Source organism: Centropristis striata, chromosome 21 (genome assembly GCF_030273125.1).
Source record: "Centropristis striata isolate RG_2023a ecotype Rhode Island chromosome 21, C.striata_1.0, whole genome shotgun sequence".
Classification (NCBI taxonomy): Eukaryota; Metazoa; Chordata; class Actinopteri; order Perciformes; family Serranidae; genus Centropristis; species Centropristis striata.
Window position 1 is genome coordinate 26,764,457 of NC_081537.1, and position 19,646 is coordinate 26,784,102.

The 19,646-nt window shown below is 40.0% G+C and overlaps 1 protein-coding gene across 6 annotated transcripts in view; it reads right to left on the bottom strand.

Moving 5' to 3' along the window:
* mprip (myosin phosphatase Rho interacting protein) overlaps positions 1-19,646 on the bottom strand; it is a 54,032-nt gene that overhangs the window by 6,910 nt on the left and 27,476 nt on the right. For 2 of the 6 annotated variants that reach the window (XM_059324299.1, XM_059324298.1), the window contains exons 10-18: positions 17,321-17,377; positions 16,712-16,780; positions 16,443-16,532; positions 15,281-15,390; positions 12,802-13,369; positions 10,143-10,280; positions 7,357-7,416; positions 762-909; positions 103-220 (exon numbers count right to left, since the gene is read on the bottom strand). In XM_059324299.1, the coding sequence (XP_059180282.1) occupies positions 103-220; positions 762-909; positions 7,357-7,416; positions 10,143-10,280; positions 12,802-13,369; positions 15,281-15,390; positions 16,443-16,532; positions 16,712-16,780; positions 17,321-17,377 (1,358 nt within the window). Of the gene's footprint in view, positions 1-102; positions 221-761; positions 910-4,836; positions 7,417-10,142; positions 10,281-12,801; positions 13,370-15,280; positions 15,391-16,442; positions 16,533-16,711; positions 16,781-17,320; positions 17,378-19,646 lie in introns of all 6 variants that reach the window. The other 4 variants (XM_059324297.1, XM_059324296.1, XM_059324301.1 and 1 more) reach the window with 2 other exon arrangements.

Genomic DNA, 19,646 nt, shown 5'->3' on the forward strand with positions numbered 1-19,646 from the left:
AACCATCTTAACTGCAAGAGAGAAGTGTCTCAAGAAGTCCTTGATCAAAATCAGCCTAGAGTACCTCAGCCTCATTTTGCATAAATACTATGCACAACTTACTCATGCTGTCTGCGGATCTCCTCTATGTCTGCATTTTCTGTGTTGTTGTTGGCCTTGCGAGCCTTGTCCAGTTCCTTCTCCAACTCTGTCCGGTGGGCATTTTTCATTGCTTCAATTGCTAAAAAGAACATACAAAAAAGCTTTAATAAGTATGACTTTAATACTTGTGATTATAACTGTATTACTTATTACTATAATACCACTTTTCGACAAACGTGAACCTAGTTCTTTTGCTGGTTCTTGCTTGCAGTTGGTTCAACTCCTGAACCATATCAGAACCACAGGGTCGAGAGCCACAAAATGACGTTGCTGTATATGTCTTTGTTCTCTCAGCAAGTATAATAACAACAACAACGGCAGACTACATCGTCTCTCTACGAATGTTGCTCCTCGCCTTGCGAGCCTACATTGGCATCCAAACAGGACAAGTACAACACATTTGCTCTGCTCGTCTTGATCGCTATGGTAAGCGGTTCATGGTTCAAGACCACCAAAGAGTTGGTGCCACTCTACAACCAGTTTTCCTAGCCAAGAACAGGGTTGGCAGTTGAAAAAACTGGTAGAGATTAGGCGCCGGCTCTGAGCCGGCCCCAGTACTGCCTTAGTATAACAGCTCTGTGCTTTCTCTGGTTTCTCCTGTTAAGTCAAATGGTATTTACCAGCAATGGTGGCGGCTGTCTCCTCTGCCAGTAGTCGTTCTTTCTCCTCGTGCAAGTTCTCAAGCTCTCTCTGGTGTTTCCTCTGCAGTTCATCAATCACCTTCTGATGCGACTCCTCCATGGCAGCAAAGCCCCTTTCACAGGTGGCCTGAGAAACAGGAAAGCATGGTGCAATTGTGAGTAAATAGACCATCTGGACATGGACCAAAAGGTTCTCCTGATCATATGTGCTGAGCAGGAAAACACCCTGGGCCAGTGTACATTTCTATCGTCATTCATTTTCAGCAAATAACTTGCAAGCTACAGCCTGTTAGCCATGAGCATGTTGAGCCTGTGTGAGTACAAAAAGGGTTAAGAGAAATGACAGGATACACAATACACTAAAGGAATGCATAGACAATGAGAGAGGAGGGTGTAACAAAGTATATGCTGCTATTTCCTATCCACAGCTAAACATTCACTGATGATGCTTATAAATTCATGATTCCAAACTAAGCTTGTGTTGTTGAAAAGTGGCTGTAGTCCGTAGCTAATGTGCAATTCCTAATCTGCTAATGGGCCAAATCTTTGACGGAATGTTTATCTGATAGTCTAATACAATCATGAATAGCTCGGCGTCTCAGACACTGCCTTCTAAATGTTTCACCAGCATTGGGCATTTTGGTGATCAGCTTGCCAATTTAGCACCATTGAATGTTATTAAGAAAGGCAGAAAGAACAATAATCCTCATCACACACTTTTTGAAAAAGCCATTACACTGCTTTTGTAACTACAGTGCAAGTTTCCACAAGAAGGGATTTCAATGGCCTTTCCACCAGCCCAACTAAAAAACCTTGTCCTGCTTCCGGCCTCTATTCACTGCGACTAATCTGAGGACTCAGTCGACGGCTGTGCCCTGGCCTGCATCCCTTTCTCTGCCTCAATCTAGCTCCAGCCAAACAGGGGAAATGGAGGTCCAGCTTGTTTTCACAGGGATCAAACCCCCTGAGAGCTCAGACCCAGGAAACTACTGTGAGAGGCTGAACCTCTCCCCCACACAGCAAATGTAAACTTCCTGCTCTGACATCAGACCACGCACAAGCTTTATTTAGAAGCATGTCAGGCTATGTTTCTTGTGTGTAAGTATATCCTGGGTCATGGCTGGGGCATTGACTTACTACTCAGAAACTGCAGTGTATTAAGATGACTATCTGAGCAACCAACACACTGTTTTACCTTCCACCCACAAGTTAAACACACCAAGTCATACATTTGAAAGTACTCTGTTTGTCTCTAGACCAAACTGACAAGGAGTTGTAGCAGTTTTTTTGGGATGATACCAGTTGCTACACGGTTTTGGTGCTAAATTACACATTTTTTCATGACAATAAAATGCTACTTTGGGGACTCAAATCATCACACATGAATGCAATTAGGCTCACTGAATCAACAAGTGTCAGTTTTCCAGTCTTACCTAATTGATGCAATTTCAAGACTGTGGCGACAATAACACATTTGTACTGCATGAGAAAAACTTTCTGCCTCAATCTGCATGGGATTAGCATAAAATAGGCAGATACCTTAGCTCCTTGAGCTCAGGGGTCAAGGGACTCCTGTAAAAATGGCTTAACTTTCAACATTATTTCACTCACTCCCAGTCGGCAAAGCCTGCTGGCTGGTTGTCAAATAGAGGCAACCACAGAATCACCTGTATTTAGCTGCACTGTTGTTTTGTGGTTAAGTAAACTTACAGATCGGTAGCCATATTTTTATTTTTTAGCATTAAGGGCACTTGCTCTGATTGAGGGTGAGAGGCTGATCTTAAATCGTACATTGAACACACTGAAATTGAGACCCATCTAAGTAAATGAGAAGGGTGTACCACAGGGCACAATCTTGGGACCTACACAGTATTCCATTTATGTCAATTACTTTGCTTATTTTGTTGTAGACTCATCTATCCACCTTTATGCTGATGACACAGTCCTTTTTGTTGTTGGTCCTTCCGCAGGTGCAGTACTTACATCACTTTAGGATAGCTTTCTTAGGGCAAGGCCCTAAACTTCCAATTTAAGACCACCAAGACCAAGGTCATGTGTTTCAGTTAGACGGATTCTGTGCCCTTTTCAAGCTATCACAACCACCTTTGACGTGGCTCTAGACCAGGTAACTAAAAGCAAATATTTGGGTATCTGGCTACACAGCACTCTGTCCTTTTCACACCATATCAACAGATTACAGTCAAAAGGTCAAATTTAAAATTGGCTTCCCCTAATTCCTCTTTCAACTGGCCATCTCTACACCTATCATAATATTCATAGGTTCCGGCTTATTTACAACACCCTCCTTGGTCTGACCCCCACATACATATTATTTTAATGGTTCCCATAGCAAAAACCATATACAGTCTGTTGTCATCTGGGTCTGCTGTAACCAAAGTTGGGACGATCTGTAAAAAATACTTAAACTTTTATATAAAATTTATCTCCACAACATCAGCTTTGAGATATGAGTCAATTATGGACTTTCTTGCTCATACATACAGCTGTTTCCTGACCTTCTAATATTCCCTAACCTTTGTCTGTCTGCTGCTTCCTGTTATGCCATGCATATTCTTGTTCTCTTGCTGCTGCCAGTTTGCTTTACCTGTCTGTCTTACTGGTTATGTTTGCCACTGTAACTGTCATTGTATTCCCTGATGCTAACTTCGTGCCCGATTGTTCGCCATTTAGGTGTTGCTTGTTGTTAGGTGTAATACCTGTTGTGATTGCATGCAAGTAGTGGGTGTGTTTAAATGTGCGCTGCAGTCCTTGAATTTTTTCTTTCTCTTTTTAGCCCCTACCCCTTACCTGAAGAGCAAATGAAGTTGCCGGCTTAGTTACCATGAAGTTGTCCCATACTTCATTTTTAAGTTTCATACGTCATTTTGTTAAAACTGAGTCAACAACAAAATTTGCTGTTGATGACTATGTGATGCAGTTGAGAGTTCAAGAAAAAGCTAGCAAGTAGACCTTGAGTTAATATTACTAACTAAAATGGTATGTCATCAATTGTAATTCAGAGAAAGAAGGGATTAAAATTTTACGGTTAGTGGAAACAGCATAAAAGGAAAATGGATCCGACCAATAAAAAAAATAAAGCTCATGGCCAAATTCATTTGAAATGATAATTCAATAACATAAAAAGTGGCATTGCTGAGTCGAAGGGTTAGAGTAATATGCACACAGAACTACGGACAGAGGAACTCATTTCAGAGGACAAGAGGCTGATATAATGAGGGAGCGAGAAAGAATCTGATTGTTTCTGTTGATTATTATTATTATTTTTTTACTTACCTAAAGTTCCAGTTAAAGGATTTTGATAATTAGCCTTTTAACTGTTAACCAACAATATGAATTTGACTGATTAATACTATCAATTATAAAGACTAAATATGATTATAAAATAAATATTATTAAAAAATGAATACTTTATTTGAAAACTTAAAAACACAACTTGCTTGTAGTAACTTAGCACTAGCAAGCTGAGTTTTTAAGTTCCATTTTTCTGCTAAGTGACACATGCCACTATGTCGATGAGAACTGGCGGGCTAACTAACAGTCTGTAGGATGGAATCACAGCTAACACCATTGCTGCTAGACTAAAGCTTAACCAGTACAAGTCCGCAACTATCCGTGGAACACGGAAAGTATGTCGAAGCCTCAACTCCCCCAGATTGGTGAATTGGGACGAGTTTGGCTGCTTGTCGGTTAACGGTGAATGTTTGGTTAGAGAGGGTTGGCTACCAGTCAGATAAAAATAATCCAAATTAACATCCCTATTCTAGTTACTCGAAGCTCTACAACTGATAAAACTTCAACAAAATGGGTTCCTCAGTACATAACTACTGCAGCGTCAATGATCTCATAAACCTAGAGGAGATTAGTTTTCATGCAACACAGGAGAAAAGTGGTTCACAGAACAAAGAGCAGGAGTAGGGTGAGCGGAGTAAGGAAGGGAAGGTTTGGGTTGGGAAAGTAAGGGGGATCTGGGTTTGCCACAAAGGAACACAAGGCATTACAGATGGAGGACGTTAAGGACAAGGAGCATTTCCACCTTCAGGTTTTCCAGATCTTTCTCGTATTTCAGCCGCAGAGTCGTAATGTCTCCCTGCTCTTCGCGCCGTCTCATCTCTTGGGTCATCACTGAAACTTGGGTGACCAGCTCTTGAATGCGCTCCTTCAGGGTGGATGTTTGGGCTGAGGCCTGATGCGGTGGCCTGTCCTCGTCTGTCGAGTTCTTGTCTGCGTTTGCCGGACTCATCATTCTTCTCAGCTCTTCCATTTCACGATCAAACCTCTCAGTGAGGTTTGTCCTCTCCATCTCATGCTTCTCCTTGAGGTTTTCCATGCAATCTGTCAGCGAGTCGATCTCTTTCACATTTTCTTCTGCTTGGACACGAAGTGTCTCATCGGCCTTAGTGATTTGCTGCCTCAATTTTTCAGCCTCCTGCTCGTAACCGTCTTTGACCTCTTGCAGCTCCTTCCTGTGCCTGGCTATCATGTCATGAAGCTCAGTGTATCCGTCCAATGAGTCCATGGGCTGTCCTTCGATCTGGATTTGTGGCCCTGTGGCACTTTTCAAAGAAGCCTCAGATAGTTGACTCTGAAGATCTTCCAGTTTGGACTCAAGATCTCTGGTAGCTTCTCTTAACTTCGGACAATTTGGACACCCCAAGCTACCAATCTGAACTTCTGTCTGCTTTTGCTTTAATTCTTTCTCATGTTGGACTTTCAACCTAGTGAACACATAAGACGTGCAGGCCTCTTTAAGGGCATCAAACAGATGTTCAGCGGAATGTTTCTGTTCTTGATCAAAATCAAAGCCTTTTAGAACCAAAGACACAAGCTCATCATCTTTGGCCAATTTCACACTGGATGAAATCTGCTTCAAAACATTTGACTTTGCCTCCAAAGTGTCTGTTAACTCTTTAAAAATCAGAGCATTAGTTTCATTGTCAAGCCATCTGTACATAGCGCCAAATTCTGACTCTGTCACTATGTCACTCTTAACTTTTCCTTGAGGACAAATCCTCCCAATCAAGAGCAACAAGTGCTTCTGTGCCATCATCTGTTGTGCCATACTTTTTACACAGCTGTGCCTGTTTTCTTCTTGTTTGATTTCAGATGAACCCAACAGCTGGCTCCAGAACTCTCCCTCCATTACCAACCTCATGTCTTTTTGACTCAAGCAGAGTGACTCTTCTTTCAAATAACCAAATAAAGTGCTTTTCAAATCACTGAGTGTGCTCTCTACATTAACCTCTACCTTTGCTAACATCTCTAAAACCTGATTAATCGCCTCAGACTTCATCTCCATCTCTTCTACTACTTGCTTTATGAGTCCTTTATCAACAACCTGCTCCTCTCCTACCATAACACACTCGCTAACTGTCTTTTCAACTCTACCTTCCTTCATATCTAACATCTCTTGTAGCATTCTTATTTTATTTTCTGCTTCTCTTAGCTCCTCTCTACTGACTTTCTCAGATTCCTGGTTCAGTGTGATTAGCTCAGTGTTCCTGGCTTCAAGTTCAAAATAGCGCTGCTCTGAAGACTGAAGGTTTGCCTCCATCTCAAGTAACTTTGCTTGTGAGGTTTCGAGTTGGTCTTTCTCTGAGGATATCTCCTCATCCTCATAATCTGCGTGAAAGCCTAGACCTTTCATCGTGGCCTCCTTCAACTGCAACTTCTTCTCAGTGTCTTTTAGGGTACTGCCAAGCTTCTCCAATGTTATCAGAGCTTCATGAAGCCTACACGATTTCTCATTCAGCTCCCTCTCGTAATATTCCCTGTCAATAGCGTTTGCCTCATTTTCAGCCAGTTCAGCCTTCAGTCGCTTGAGCTCTTCCATGACCAGGTGATTCTGTTTTCCGCCCTGCTGGCTGATCAGCTCGGCTTTAAGTCTGTCTATTTCTCGGTCAGCCTCAGTCAGTTGGTTCACGATCTCCTGACAGCGTTGTTTCAAGGCCCCATTTTCATTAGTTAAAAGTTCAACCCTCTGAGACAGCCTCCCAATCGTCATCTCATTCGTCTCTGAATGGTTTTCCATTTCTGAGAGCGGGCCGTAGGGGCTTTTTAGGCTTTCAAAACTTTGCTTCTGAACCTTTCCCATCAAATCCTCCATGGTTAGAAGACGGGCTTCGTACTCACGGATGCTGTCTCCTGCCCTGGCTAAACTCTTTTTTAAAGTTTCATTTTCTATCTCCTGTTGGTACTTCCAGGTCTCCAGGAGCTTCTGAAGTTGTAGTTTCTCATGTGTTTCTTGATTACAACTATGGAATCTCAACAATTTTGCCAGCTCCTTTAGGGACAGGGGTTTACCACCTATCAAGTCTTCTAGTTCTTGAATTGCCTCTGTACTGTCCTGGAACAAGAAGCTAAGTGTTTTTTGGACAGGTTCGGGGGGAGGGCCTTCCAGAATGGATGGTTCAGAAAGGTAAGGATCCTTGATGGGGAGGTGAGAAAGCGAGAGGCCAAGCTGTGCCTGCATATTGCGCTTTTTCAGCTCTTGCAGCTTCAGGAGCTCTTTGGTCTCCTGGTACTTCTTTGTTAAACTCTGTGCTTGAGAACTAACCAGTTCGGGCCTCTTCGTCTGGGGCGTCACATCAGCCTCCAGACCCAAAGGGTGCTCCAGCTTGGAAAAGGGGATCAGACAGTTGGTTAACACACAGCAGGGGAGACAAAAAGCTTGCTAATAATTTTCAGCGTTAACTACCCCATAATCTCCCTCATTAAAAACGTGACATTACAAAAAATTTCCCACATAATCCCAAATTATACAAATTAACAGTGATTCAAAACAAATTCAAAAACTAGATTTTAATGGTGTAAATTTAAAGCAAGGAAAGAGATTAAATGGCCAGGGTTAGTTGATCACAACAGAGCATGCACATTAAATTGTTAAAAGTTACTTCATGTGGTAAGTAATGCAATATTAGTTTCAGCTAGATGGTTTACTCAAGGATGGAAGGCACACCGGGTCCTACAACACATTTCTCTGGTTCTCTGGTCGGAGCTCATGTCTTGCACCAAATTCTTGTCTGAGTGGAAATAGTAAATAGTATTATCTGACTAAAAATCTAATGTTCAAATATATTTTCAAACTTTCTCCATAATTCCAGTGTTCTTTTTCTTTAACAGAAAGCACACAAAAAAGACAAAAATTGTTTACACTAAAATCTAAAATTCACAGCTGAGCTTAACATTGAGTCAACCATAACCAATTGAATCATCTCTGATATGAATAGTTCAGCTTCGAAACCATCCATACATTGACATATAACCACATAAATATCTCAAACATCACACTGCAAAGACATAGCTTCAGTATATACAACATTTGTTAACAGAACAACAAATGGACGGTCTGTATAGCAGTTAATAGAAGATGAAAATCTGACACTCATGCAAATAATTAGAGAACAAGCCAAGAGGTTACCATCATACAAGTTGGGCCAAACACTATGAGCAAATAGAGCTATTGTGCAATGGATTGTAGTATCAATCTAAATTTAAATTTAAAAAATAAAGTGAGCAACTATTTTTAACCAAGTACTAAAAAGAATTGGATTATGAATAAATATTACCAAGAATATATTAAATTGCTGTAATCAAATGGTTATTTAAAATGAATAAATGTTAAAAACTAAAAATGTAAACAATGGATAATCAATTAAGGATTGTATAAAAATAAAAAGAATAACATTTTAAATGGAAATAACAAAATGCTGTTTTTTTTCTCCATCAAATTTTCCCTCTAATCCCCACTGGCACTTTTTGATTTTAATTTCATAATTTGAACTGTATATAAAGAAGAATTAAACTGAATTGAAAATTAAATAGGAAAAAACAGAAATAAAATTTTAAAAAGTCAAAATACTGGAAAAAGTTGCTGGGCTTGGTTGAGATGTAAATGTTGGTGTATCAATGGAACCAAAATGTGCAGTGCAAACAAAATTCTGAGTCAGCTATTTTTATAATTTAGTCTTAGTCCTGTGTCAAATGTCCTTGTTTGACTTTATCCCGTTTTTTAGTTAAGTTAGAGTTAACTTTAATTCTGGGTGTTTTAATGTCATCTTTGACCGTCAAAGAAAACCATAAATCTGTTAGTCTTTTTGAGTCAGTCAACGTTTAAGTCAATCTAGTCTAACCAAAACCAATAACCATTTTCATCAAACTGCTTTCACATAACATTTTCTTATTATCTAATAAAGAAGGCAGGTTGAATGACACAGGATGCAGCTTTGCAGAAAATCTCTGGTCTAGTGGTCTGATGGTTTCAATTTAAGGAAAACATCCCGACGTGGAACATGTTCTGATTTGCATATTTATTTTCAACCAACAAGATTCAACATCTGGTCTGCAGCCCCGAGTCTTTCTTTAAAGCTATTATAAAACAATGAGAGCTGTACAGAGTCACCCTGACTATACTGCACAGGTCAGGCTTTTTGAATATGTTCACCCACAGACCTGGTATGAGTCAATCTGCACCGCCCAACCTACAAAAATGCGTTAATCAACCACACAACCTTCAAACCACCAACTTTGTGCATTATCATAGCACAGTTGTCAGGGCTGAGGAGTAAGATGAGGATCGAGTGCTGCGGTGGTGTGTGTTTGGGAGAGAAAGAGAGAGTAAAAGAGAGAGTAAAAGAGAGAGGGGAAGAGAAGGGGGGAGGTAGACTCTTACATGCATGTTTCTGTAAGTTAACACCAACTTACTACCTAATCAGGACTACATTTAAACTACATTTTCGTGATGACTTTTTTTGTCAAAAAAAATCCTGTTGATGTCACAGTTGGTGTTTAATGACGTTGGTGCTGTCTTGTCATTGTCTTGTCTTAGTCAATGGTTGTTGATTAACTTATTAAGTCATAGTTTTAGTTAACAAAATCAACACTGATTACAAGTTAAAAATAAATCTATTTTTTGTTTAGAGCGAAATAAACCTCAGGAAGCCACATCACCAACCACAAAACTTGAGTTCCTTGGTCCAAAATCAATGCAACACTGAAGTAACTGCCAGCATGAGTTCAGATACAGTACAGAGCAATAACACAGAGATAGGAGATTAACTAGTAGAAGCCAATGTAGTAAAAAGATCTCAATGTTTGTTTTTTTACATGCAATGAACTCATGCAAATGCACATATCTGTAGTGTTTTTGTTGCTCGGATGTCAGTTTGTTTGATGTTTTCTTACAATAAAATGCAACATGCAAAGAATGTTACAAAATGGAGGAGAAAACACTGCTCGATTGAGAGTATATGCATGAAATCTACAACAGGGTTTCTCATCGTAGCAGAGTAACATACAGTGCAATGCAGCTGAAGGCCGAATACACAGAGACGATGAACTCACCGGAGAGATGTAACCTGTCCGGATGTCCTGCTCTCTTTCCAGAGCCGTTCTCAGCTGAAGCTCCAGCCCCTGCTTGTGCTTGTTTGAGTCAAGCAGCTGCTGGTGACAGCTCTCCAACTGTGCCTTCAGGTCCTCTATCTGAGGAGCAGCAGAGGGACTGTTTGAATAGTTCATTTACACGAGCTTTGACATCTAAAGTTTATTTATTCTGATCCAAATCAGTATAGGAGTTTGTTAACTTTAGTGACAAATTAATATACAAATATTCATTCCACTTATTGGTTAGGTGTATCTGGGGGAAAGAGCAAGAAAATAAAGTACAGAACGAAGATTTTGTGAGTAGTGTATATCTCTGAGAGAAATCTTGCTATACAATTCTCTAGCTTGCTGCTACTACTGCTGGGTAAGATATTATAGTTTGCTCTGCAGCATCCCAGAATGCAAAGCAAACCTTGCACCTTGCTATAGGGTTGGGCGATGTCTACCAAACTGGCATATGACGATGTCCATAAGTAAACATTACAATGTGGGCTCAATGGTCGATGACATCCTCATATAGCTCTTTTCAACCAATACAAACCTGTTCTAGTGCTGTTGCTGGTTGGCAGTTGTTTAAACTTGCGAACCTTCTCAGAACTTGTTTGCTTTTCTACAGGTTAGAGAGCCACATCATTACGTCTCTGTATACGCCTGTATACAGTACAGGCCAAAAGTTTGGACACACCCATCTCATTCAATGTGTTTTTCTTTATTTTCATGACTATTTACATTGTAGATTCTCACTGAAGGCATCAAAACTATGAATAAACACATATGGAATTATGTACTTAACAAAAAAGTGTGAAATAACTGAAAACGTCTTGTATTTTAGATTCCTCAAAGTAGCCACCCTTTGCTTACTAGAATATAAGACATGTTTTCAGTTATTTCACACTTTTTTGTTAAGTACATAATTCCACATGTGTTCATTAATAGTTTTGATGAATTTACAATGTCAATAGCCATGAAAATAAAGGAAAAACATTGAATGAGAAGGTGTGTCCAAACTTTTGGCCTGTACTGTATGTCTTAGCTTTCTAAAAAACGATAGCGCCAACTTCAAGCATAATAACAACAATGGCAGACTACATCATCTGCCATGAGACCGTTTGTCTCCTCCACGGATCACTGTTTTGATTTCGTGTCCATAGTCACAACCTTTTTCATTGGTCATGATAATCCAGGCCCAGGCCCCTGTTGAAGCGGTTCGCGGTTTAAGACCAGCAAAGAGTTGGTGCTGCTCTGAAACCAGTTTTCCTGGCTGAGAGCCGGTTCTGTTCTAAATCATGAAGAACTGCTTTGAGATTAGGCGCCGGCTCTGAACTGGCCCTCAAACTGCCTTGGTTGAAAAGTGGTAATAGCGGTCTCGGTACAGTTCTATTGCTCTGCACCCCAGTTGATTACGGTTCACACTATGCCTGTCCCAATATCAGAATTTCACTACATAGGTATAATGCCAAAATAATTCACGAAAACAATATTATTATTACCAGGGTTGGATTCAACAAAACTAAACAAGGCGGGTGTGAAAAACGATCTAAAAGGTGTTTTGAAAAAGTGAAATGGACTATGTATAGCCAATGGCCTGAAAAATTAACAGTTTTCATAGAAAAGGCTATAAGGCCTGACTTATATAATTAATGGCTTTAACAACCTGTGGCAGTGAAAGTTAAAGTTCATGATCACAACTTTTGCTGGGAAATGTACTCATCTGTTGTTAATTAGAGTTCATCCTGTGAGTTGCCGAAAGTTAAAATTAAAACTCATGTTTCCTAGTTAGTATGTTCTCTGCAGGCTTGTGTTTTCCCAAAGCTGGTTCTTGTGGAAGTATAAACACAACTATCTATCAGTTGGATGTTTGAAAAAATAAAGAATGGGCTTTGTCTCAACCTCTGAAACCCAAAACTGTAAAAACAACTTTCTGATGGTCCTTGAATGGATCGTGTGCGATGAAAGCTTTTGTCAGAAAAAGTAACCAACTGAAGCTTAATATTGTGAAACTTAAACAAAACCCCTTTATTCTACAAGTCTCATTTGAAAAGGAACCAAAAAACCCATTTGATCTACAGGCTGTTTACACAGAGCAGAGTGGAGAGGACAAGATAAGTTGTAAGTAGAGGCTGAAAAAATATGTATGGCATGAGGAGCCCACTTTTTTGTCTAATATTGGTAACACTTGTGGGATCTTGGAAACATTTTTATATATAGATTCCATTTCATTCAAATTCCTGAAAAAATGTTGTTATAAATATGGCACAAAATACAAAATTTCTCTCCACTCTACTGTGCTGGTTCCATAGAGATGCTATATGACTCATATATTGCAGTGAGTGAAATAAGACAGGAGCAAAAAACGGCCTGCTTTGGGTTCAGAGGGTTTATAATCTATGTGATCACCTTAATTAATTTGAGAGAAGAAGCTAACAGACAGCTAACTAGCAGTAGTTGCATGACCAGCTACCCAATGTAATAAAAACCTATCCTACCTAATGCTACCTAACCCAACATAATATGTGAGAATATTAAGATGGCTTCATTTTATTTCATGTTCTGCTTATTGTAACCCTGTTTCCTGTGTGCACTCACTACAGCTGGTATAAACTGAATAAACTAAACATACCCCTTGCTTGTAATTCTCCAGTAGCTGCTCCAGCTCAACCGTCTCTCTGGATGTGGCCGTGGCGGGCAGAGGCACCCTCCTCTCGTCCCGTATGGGTGTCTTCTCCACCTGTTGCCAGTGTTGTTCAATCACCTCCTCCACCCTCTGCTGCCTCTCCAAAGAGATGGGACCTAATGAGTCTGTTTTTCCGACTCCCTCTCCACTCTCATAGTCTGTCCTTCCTCCTTCTTTAACGGATGTTTGCTCTGCCGATGAGCTGGTCACAGACTCGTACCTCTTCCGCCTCTCCTCTCTTCTCCGGCTGCGCTCTAGCTCTCCCAGATCTGCCTGGAGGCTCTCGGCCTCCTGAGCCCGCTGCTGAGCCAGAGCCTGAGCGATGGGTCTGAACTCTGCCCAGTCGAAGGTCTTAGAGCGGCCCTCTCTTCGGCGTTCGCGTGCCCGGCTCTTTATGACGCCTGTGGTGGATTCTCTCTCTACGGACGAGGCCTCAGAGGAGGGAGAGTCCTGGGTGACATCTGGCCTAACTAGACCCTCGAACTGAGACAAGGAGCTGTGATCCTCCGTTGAGCTGAAAGGCAATGAAAAAGGCAAGCAATTGAGTTTAAGATTCAAAATGCTCTTTGACCATGTAGCATGGCTCACGACTTTAGACTTCTAAACCACAATGTCCACTGGATGCCTCTACAGTTATGGAAAAAATTATTATACCACCCTTTTCCTTCGATTTCTTGTGCATTTTAATCAAGCATTAGCAATCAAATATAATGATAACAAAAATGTCTCATAAGAGTTTAATTTAAGAGCTGATATCTAGACATTTTCCATGGTTTTCTTGAAAATAACCAAAATCATTTTCAATAAATTGAAGAAAACAAGGGTGGTCTAATATCTTTTTCCCACAACTGTATGATGCAGTCGTCAGATCTAATATGCACTGTTGGCTCCTTTTTCCACTCCATTCATCTATTTTTGCTAAAGCAACTTGTATATCTAAAGCATGAAATAAACTTTTGAATCTATATTACACCTTAGAGACCCACATTGATCCAATTTTATCTTTATCTGTCACCATCTATTGTAAATGGGCTAGAAATGTTTTTCCCCCCCAATATGCTTGTAAAACACAAAATATGTTGACAATACAACTACACAATGAAATGAATAACTGCACAGACAGATAAAAGCACAGACTCCTATCCCACGGTCACACATATACCCTGAATGAAGGAATATTGATAGATTTGTGCCATTTACATGCTAAAAAAGCAATTGCCTTATTTTAGAAAAAGACTAGTAGACCACATGTGACCTTTTGGATTAGGCAGATGTTAACAGCTTTACCTCTGGAAAAATGTACATATATGCAGAGAGGTAAACCAGACTTGTGTGAGAAGACTTGTGGACAGTTTACTTTGTTTGTAAAAGATTTAGTGGAAGAAGAAGACTGAGCACTTACTGTTGTAAACCTCTCACGGTGGCTCATATGGCTCTACAACCCGGAACAATGAAGGACCTTAAATTTGCAAGGACTCTGAAAACGTTTCAACTGGTGTATTTTATCTGAGACATTTGTGATTGTTTGTTGGTGGTTTTTTTTGGGTACAGTCCTATCAAATCTGATGTTCTGTCTAATAATCTACCAGATTGTACTGTAATCCAGCTATTCTCAACCTTGGGGTCCCGACCCCCAATTGGGGTCGCGAGATGATTTCTGGGGGTCGCCAAATCATTTTGGAAGTCAGCTCTGTCTCCACTGTGTTAAAGTGTTCATGTGTTAATGTGTTTTAGTCTTTTTGGTCACTTAATGTCTTTTTTTGGGTCATTTTGTGTGTTATTTGGTCATTTTGTGTCTTTTTTTGTGTCTTTTTTTGATCATTTTGTGGTCAATTTGTTTCTTTTTGGGTAATTTTGTGTCTTTTTTGATCATTTTGTGGTCAATTTGTGTCTTTTTTGGTCATTTTGTTTCCTTTTTTGGTAATTTTGTTTCTTTTTTGGGTAATTTTGTGTCTTTTTTGGTAATTTTGTGTCTTGTTTGATCATTTTGTAGTCAATTTGTATCTTTTTTGTTCATTTTGTTTCCTTTTTATGGTCATTTTGTTTCTTTTTTGGGTGATCTGAACTGTGCGTGTGAGATTGTGTTCAGTGAGCGGGGGTCGTGGACAACATGCATGTTAAATTGGGGGTCGCGACTCAAAAAGGTTGAGAACTACTGCTGTAATCTATGCCTTAGGTCAGAACTGAACTGTTGCACCGCTGTAACATTTTTGTATTTATGAAAAGGTGCTGAAATGTATTGGTGTTGTATATGAGTAAAATCTAAAAGAAAAAAAAAAAACATTCAAAAAAAGAAAAGCACAGCCTGCTTGAATGACAGAGCTGCTATGACATTGCTGCACCCAGTGGACAGCCAGCAGAGGCTCGATGATCTATCATGATGGATGAAAAATGAGTGCAGTAGTGCTGACGCGGCTGTACTGACCTTGCCACATCAGGGGCAGTGGAGGGTCTGACGTTCTTCATCACAGCCTGGATCCAGTTCCTGCGGATCCCCGCTGTCATGGCCGACAGAGTGTGTATTCCCTCCTGGGTCTGAACAGTTAAAAGCACCATTTAATACATTCTGTCCATATATGTAATGTGATAAGAACGCTCTGCGTTATAGTACATTGTCAATGACATGTCAAAGGTGGCGTTTTACCTCCCGACTACGAGCAACTACAAATAGAACAAATATCTGTTTACATCATTTTACTTGTGGTTTAATGATTAGAATTTGGGAATGATGATAAATAAAATAGGCTCCCACTTTAAATCACCATAGTAGAAAAAGCGCAGGTGACATTTTTTAATGTTAATAATGGCTCAATACCATTAAGTATCCCAGTAAGTTCCAGTTAGTCAGAATGCACAACACCAGAAGCTCCCATAATTAGAACACAACTGTCATTAATGTTATTAAATATGTTTTTCCTAATGAGGCATGTCAAAATGTTGGCTGTGAAAAAAGGTCTATTGAACCACAGTATAATGTATAATATGGAGCTAGAACAGTAAGTTAATTGAGGTATTGAAAGTAAAAAATAACATTGGAACAACAATTTTTGACACTGAAATGTTCAATATTTTTTAATGCATTGTGATTGTTTTCATTTTACATTTCTTCTTTCTGCCCTTTTTCAATGATTTTTACAATGTCACTGGTTTTCAGGTTCAACTTTCTGTCACCCTTTTGGCGTGGAGAGGAGGGGCTTGAGGCGAGGCACAAGGAGGGTGTTGTTGAAAACAAGAAAAAATGTAGAGATTGAAATTGAAAAACCAATCATAATGCTTAAAAATATAAAAAATGTAATAACATGACATGATTGGGAGATTGTTCATTTTTAGTGTTTGTGTTTTATTTTTCAGTTGGAACATTTTTCAGTGCCAAAACTTGTTGTTTCAATGCCAATTTTTATATTCAATACCTGTTATCTGTCACTGTTCTAGCTCCATAGTATAAAGGCTAGTATTGTTTTATGAGAGGTCAGGGCTAATTGGGAGGAAGACAGAACACTTCTATCTCTCCCCAAGCTTATACATGCCTGAATCAAATAAACATTCATAGTAAAAAAATTCTCTTTTATGAGAAAGCAAAGTCTTACGTGTATTTGGAAACCATAGTTGCGTTGAGCCTGGTATTCAGTTACATTGTAGCAAGTCGACAGGTCAATCTCACCATCCAGGTCAGAGGCCTGAGGAAACACAAAGATGAGACACGGGGCAAACATGAAATAAAATAAAAAAGCAGCAAAATACAAGAGGTAATAATTAACATCACCAAGTCATCTGGGCTCAGACCCTAAAAAAGGCTAATGAGAATGAGAGAAATAGGGTCCCATCAGCAGGTATTAACACAAATGAAGAAGCTCACCTCCTCTGCAATGGAATCCTTGTAGTATCTCAGGCTGTGATCCGTCAGAACAAACCAGTATTTCTTCCACTACAACATGGAAAGGGAAAAAAAGACCATGGAGGATGTTAAGGTCAGAAGATATGAAAAAGAAGTATTCACATATTGGACATCCAGTCAGTCGATATGACCTGCTCTACCATGGCTCAGAGTTTACCTGTCTCTACATCATATAAAATGTTCTTTTTTACAGCCTCCAGGCTCCTCCCTAGTCTTTCAAGTCCATTGAAGGTGCAACATCAAAGTGTGACCACACCTCTGTAAAGGCCATAGAATGCTACAGACATTCAAGAGTGGACAGTTGGATGCTCTTTGATCTCCCTTTGATGAGTCCAAGAAAGAAACTTCACAAAAATGGCAACATTATATCTTTATATTACTGCACTGTGTTAATGTGTCTGAAAGATCTGAAGTTAAATACGTCCTTTCAGCTTATATTTCCCTTATGATTTTTTACTTTTACTTATAAGTATTAATTAACGGAATTTGTCACTTTGTTCCGGCTGTGCCAAGAGACACATTTCTCTTAGTTATTATGTTACAAATGCAGATTAACAGTTCATTAAGTACCTGGCCTTGCTCATCCAGCTTCACCATCCAACCTTTCTTGAAGTTCAGTAAATCCGGCTTGAGGGAAAGAAAAAAAAAGTTGAAATATGTTGTTTGAAATAGTACAGATAGAAACATTGGGGTGTCAAACTGTTCAACATGCAAAATGGCCTCAGAAGCAATCACATTCAAACCATGTCATTTTTCTATTTGAAAGTGTAGCGGTAGATAACCACCACTTACCTTAAAGTATGGCAGAATACTAAAGCCATAGAGATGCACCGATTGCAATTTGCTTTGCCAATACTGATTTTTTTCATTTTTGAGTCTGACTTGCTGATTCCAATGTTCTACCTTTGTAAGAACAGTATTTCTTAACTTATAAAAGTAGCTACTTTAGGTAGGCTTGGGCGGATTTTCTCATACATCATACGTCTCATTTCGTCATTCCATACATTTCACTGTGGTATACGGTATATGACGGCATTTGTGCTCGCCTAATTTTAAGCCCAACTCTGCTTTTTCCTCACCATAAACAAAGTGGTTTTGTTTCCTAAACTTCACCTAGTAGTGCCATATCATAATGTTACCAATGTGTTTAAAACCGCGACTGTTACTTTATAGGATATCATAGGAACTGTGTGGCCTCATTTTTTCATAATTAATCACAAGAACCTGTTGATAAAACTACGGAGATATGTGTGTAGTTTAGGCTTGGGCTGATGGTCGACTATATTGACAATCAACGACGGTTTGAATTAACTGCCTATGTATTTCTAGCTGTTCTTTAACAATATTTTTTTCCAGAAAAACACTGCCATGGTGAATTTTTATGTGAACATTTACCCGTTTTGAGAATGACAGTTCAAGCGCCAGTTCTGAGCCAGTGCCTAATCCTGAACCAGTTCTTCACCTTTCAACAGCCAAAGAACCGGCTCTCGGCTGGTCGTGAACCACAAACCACAAATTTTATTTCATTTTTTTTAACTGCAATGGGATCGATTCTGGGTAGTCTGTTCTAGGGAGCAAGTCAGACCTAGCGGGCTAGCGTTTGGTCACAACAAAGGCTAACATCAACATTGTATGTTCAGTGTTGATAAGAACTTAATTACCGTCCATGGCGATCAAGACAAGCAGAACAAATATGTTGAAACAAAATCACATGAGTCCATCATGCGCCACATATGTACATTTGAGCTGGGGAAAAAATGGATACATGCAACTGGTGCTAATTTCCACTGGTGGCCAATTGTTCGGTGCATCTCTATAAAGCAGACAAAAATGTATCCAAAACGTAGCCTGAAACAGTTCCTAAATGACACAGACATTTCAAGTACATAACCACACTGTCGTTGTAAAAAGAAATTGGAGCAGCAAAAACACATGCTCACACGGTCAGCTGAGGGTAGAAGTTGACCCTACCAATGGATCAAAGACACATTTAGAAGATGTGACAGTGTATAAATGTGGTCCACTGGCCAGGATCAACGTCTGGTCCCCTCCAGCTGAGGATGCAGAACCCAGTGCTCAGTACTGTTGTAGTCTGCTGTGATTCAGCACACACATGTGAATTGTGACCTCAAGAAGCAGTGGTAAGTTGTGATATACTGTACACACACAGACACACATACACACACACCTGTCTCACTTCTCCGGCAGACAGAAATATAATAACACACAGAACACAGAGCGGGCAGCGGGCACATCTGCACACAGAAGGAGCAGAGTAAGGAGTATAACCTGGAGAGGAGAAGGAGAGGAGGGGGCTGCACTGCCCCCTGCAGCATGGAGGTTTGGCCTATAAAGTCCACACACTCACACTGCCACACCATGGTCAAAGAAACATCAGGAAAAACTTACAATGCTGCAGTACATAGCTGAAGTACATATCAGAAATAGTCCATTACCTCCTTGAGCAATTTCCCCAGTCAGACCAGGAAAATATTGTTTTCTGAAAGACGCCATGCTGTTGTGAGACGACTACAGAGACCTTTCTCAATTTTTAATTCTCCTAACTCTGTTACCTAACTAAATCTAGCCTCTCAGCCCCAATAACAACCCAGTGACCTCTCTCCACACAGCTGAAGACCTGGCACTGATGCTGACCCTGGATCCTACAGCTCAGCAGAACAGGAGAGGCTTTGTCTGCCGGACCAGAGACACGCTGAAACACACGGGCCTTCAGAGGGAATTCCAAGTGTTGCTTTATGTCAAACAATCAGAACAAATTTGAACCTAAACACTATCATCAGCTGAGTCAGCTGCATGTTGCTCTATCTAACAGTCTCCCCTGCAAGTGAGCGAGTCCGTTTGTAGCTCACATGCAACAAGCAGCCTGATGTATAGA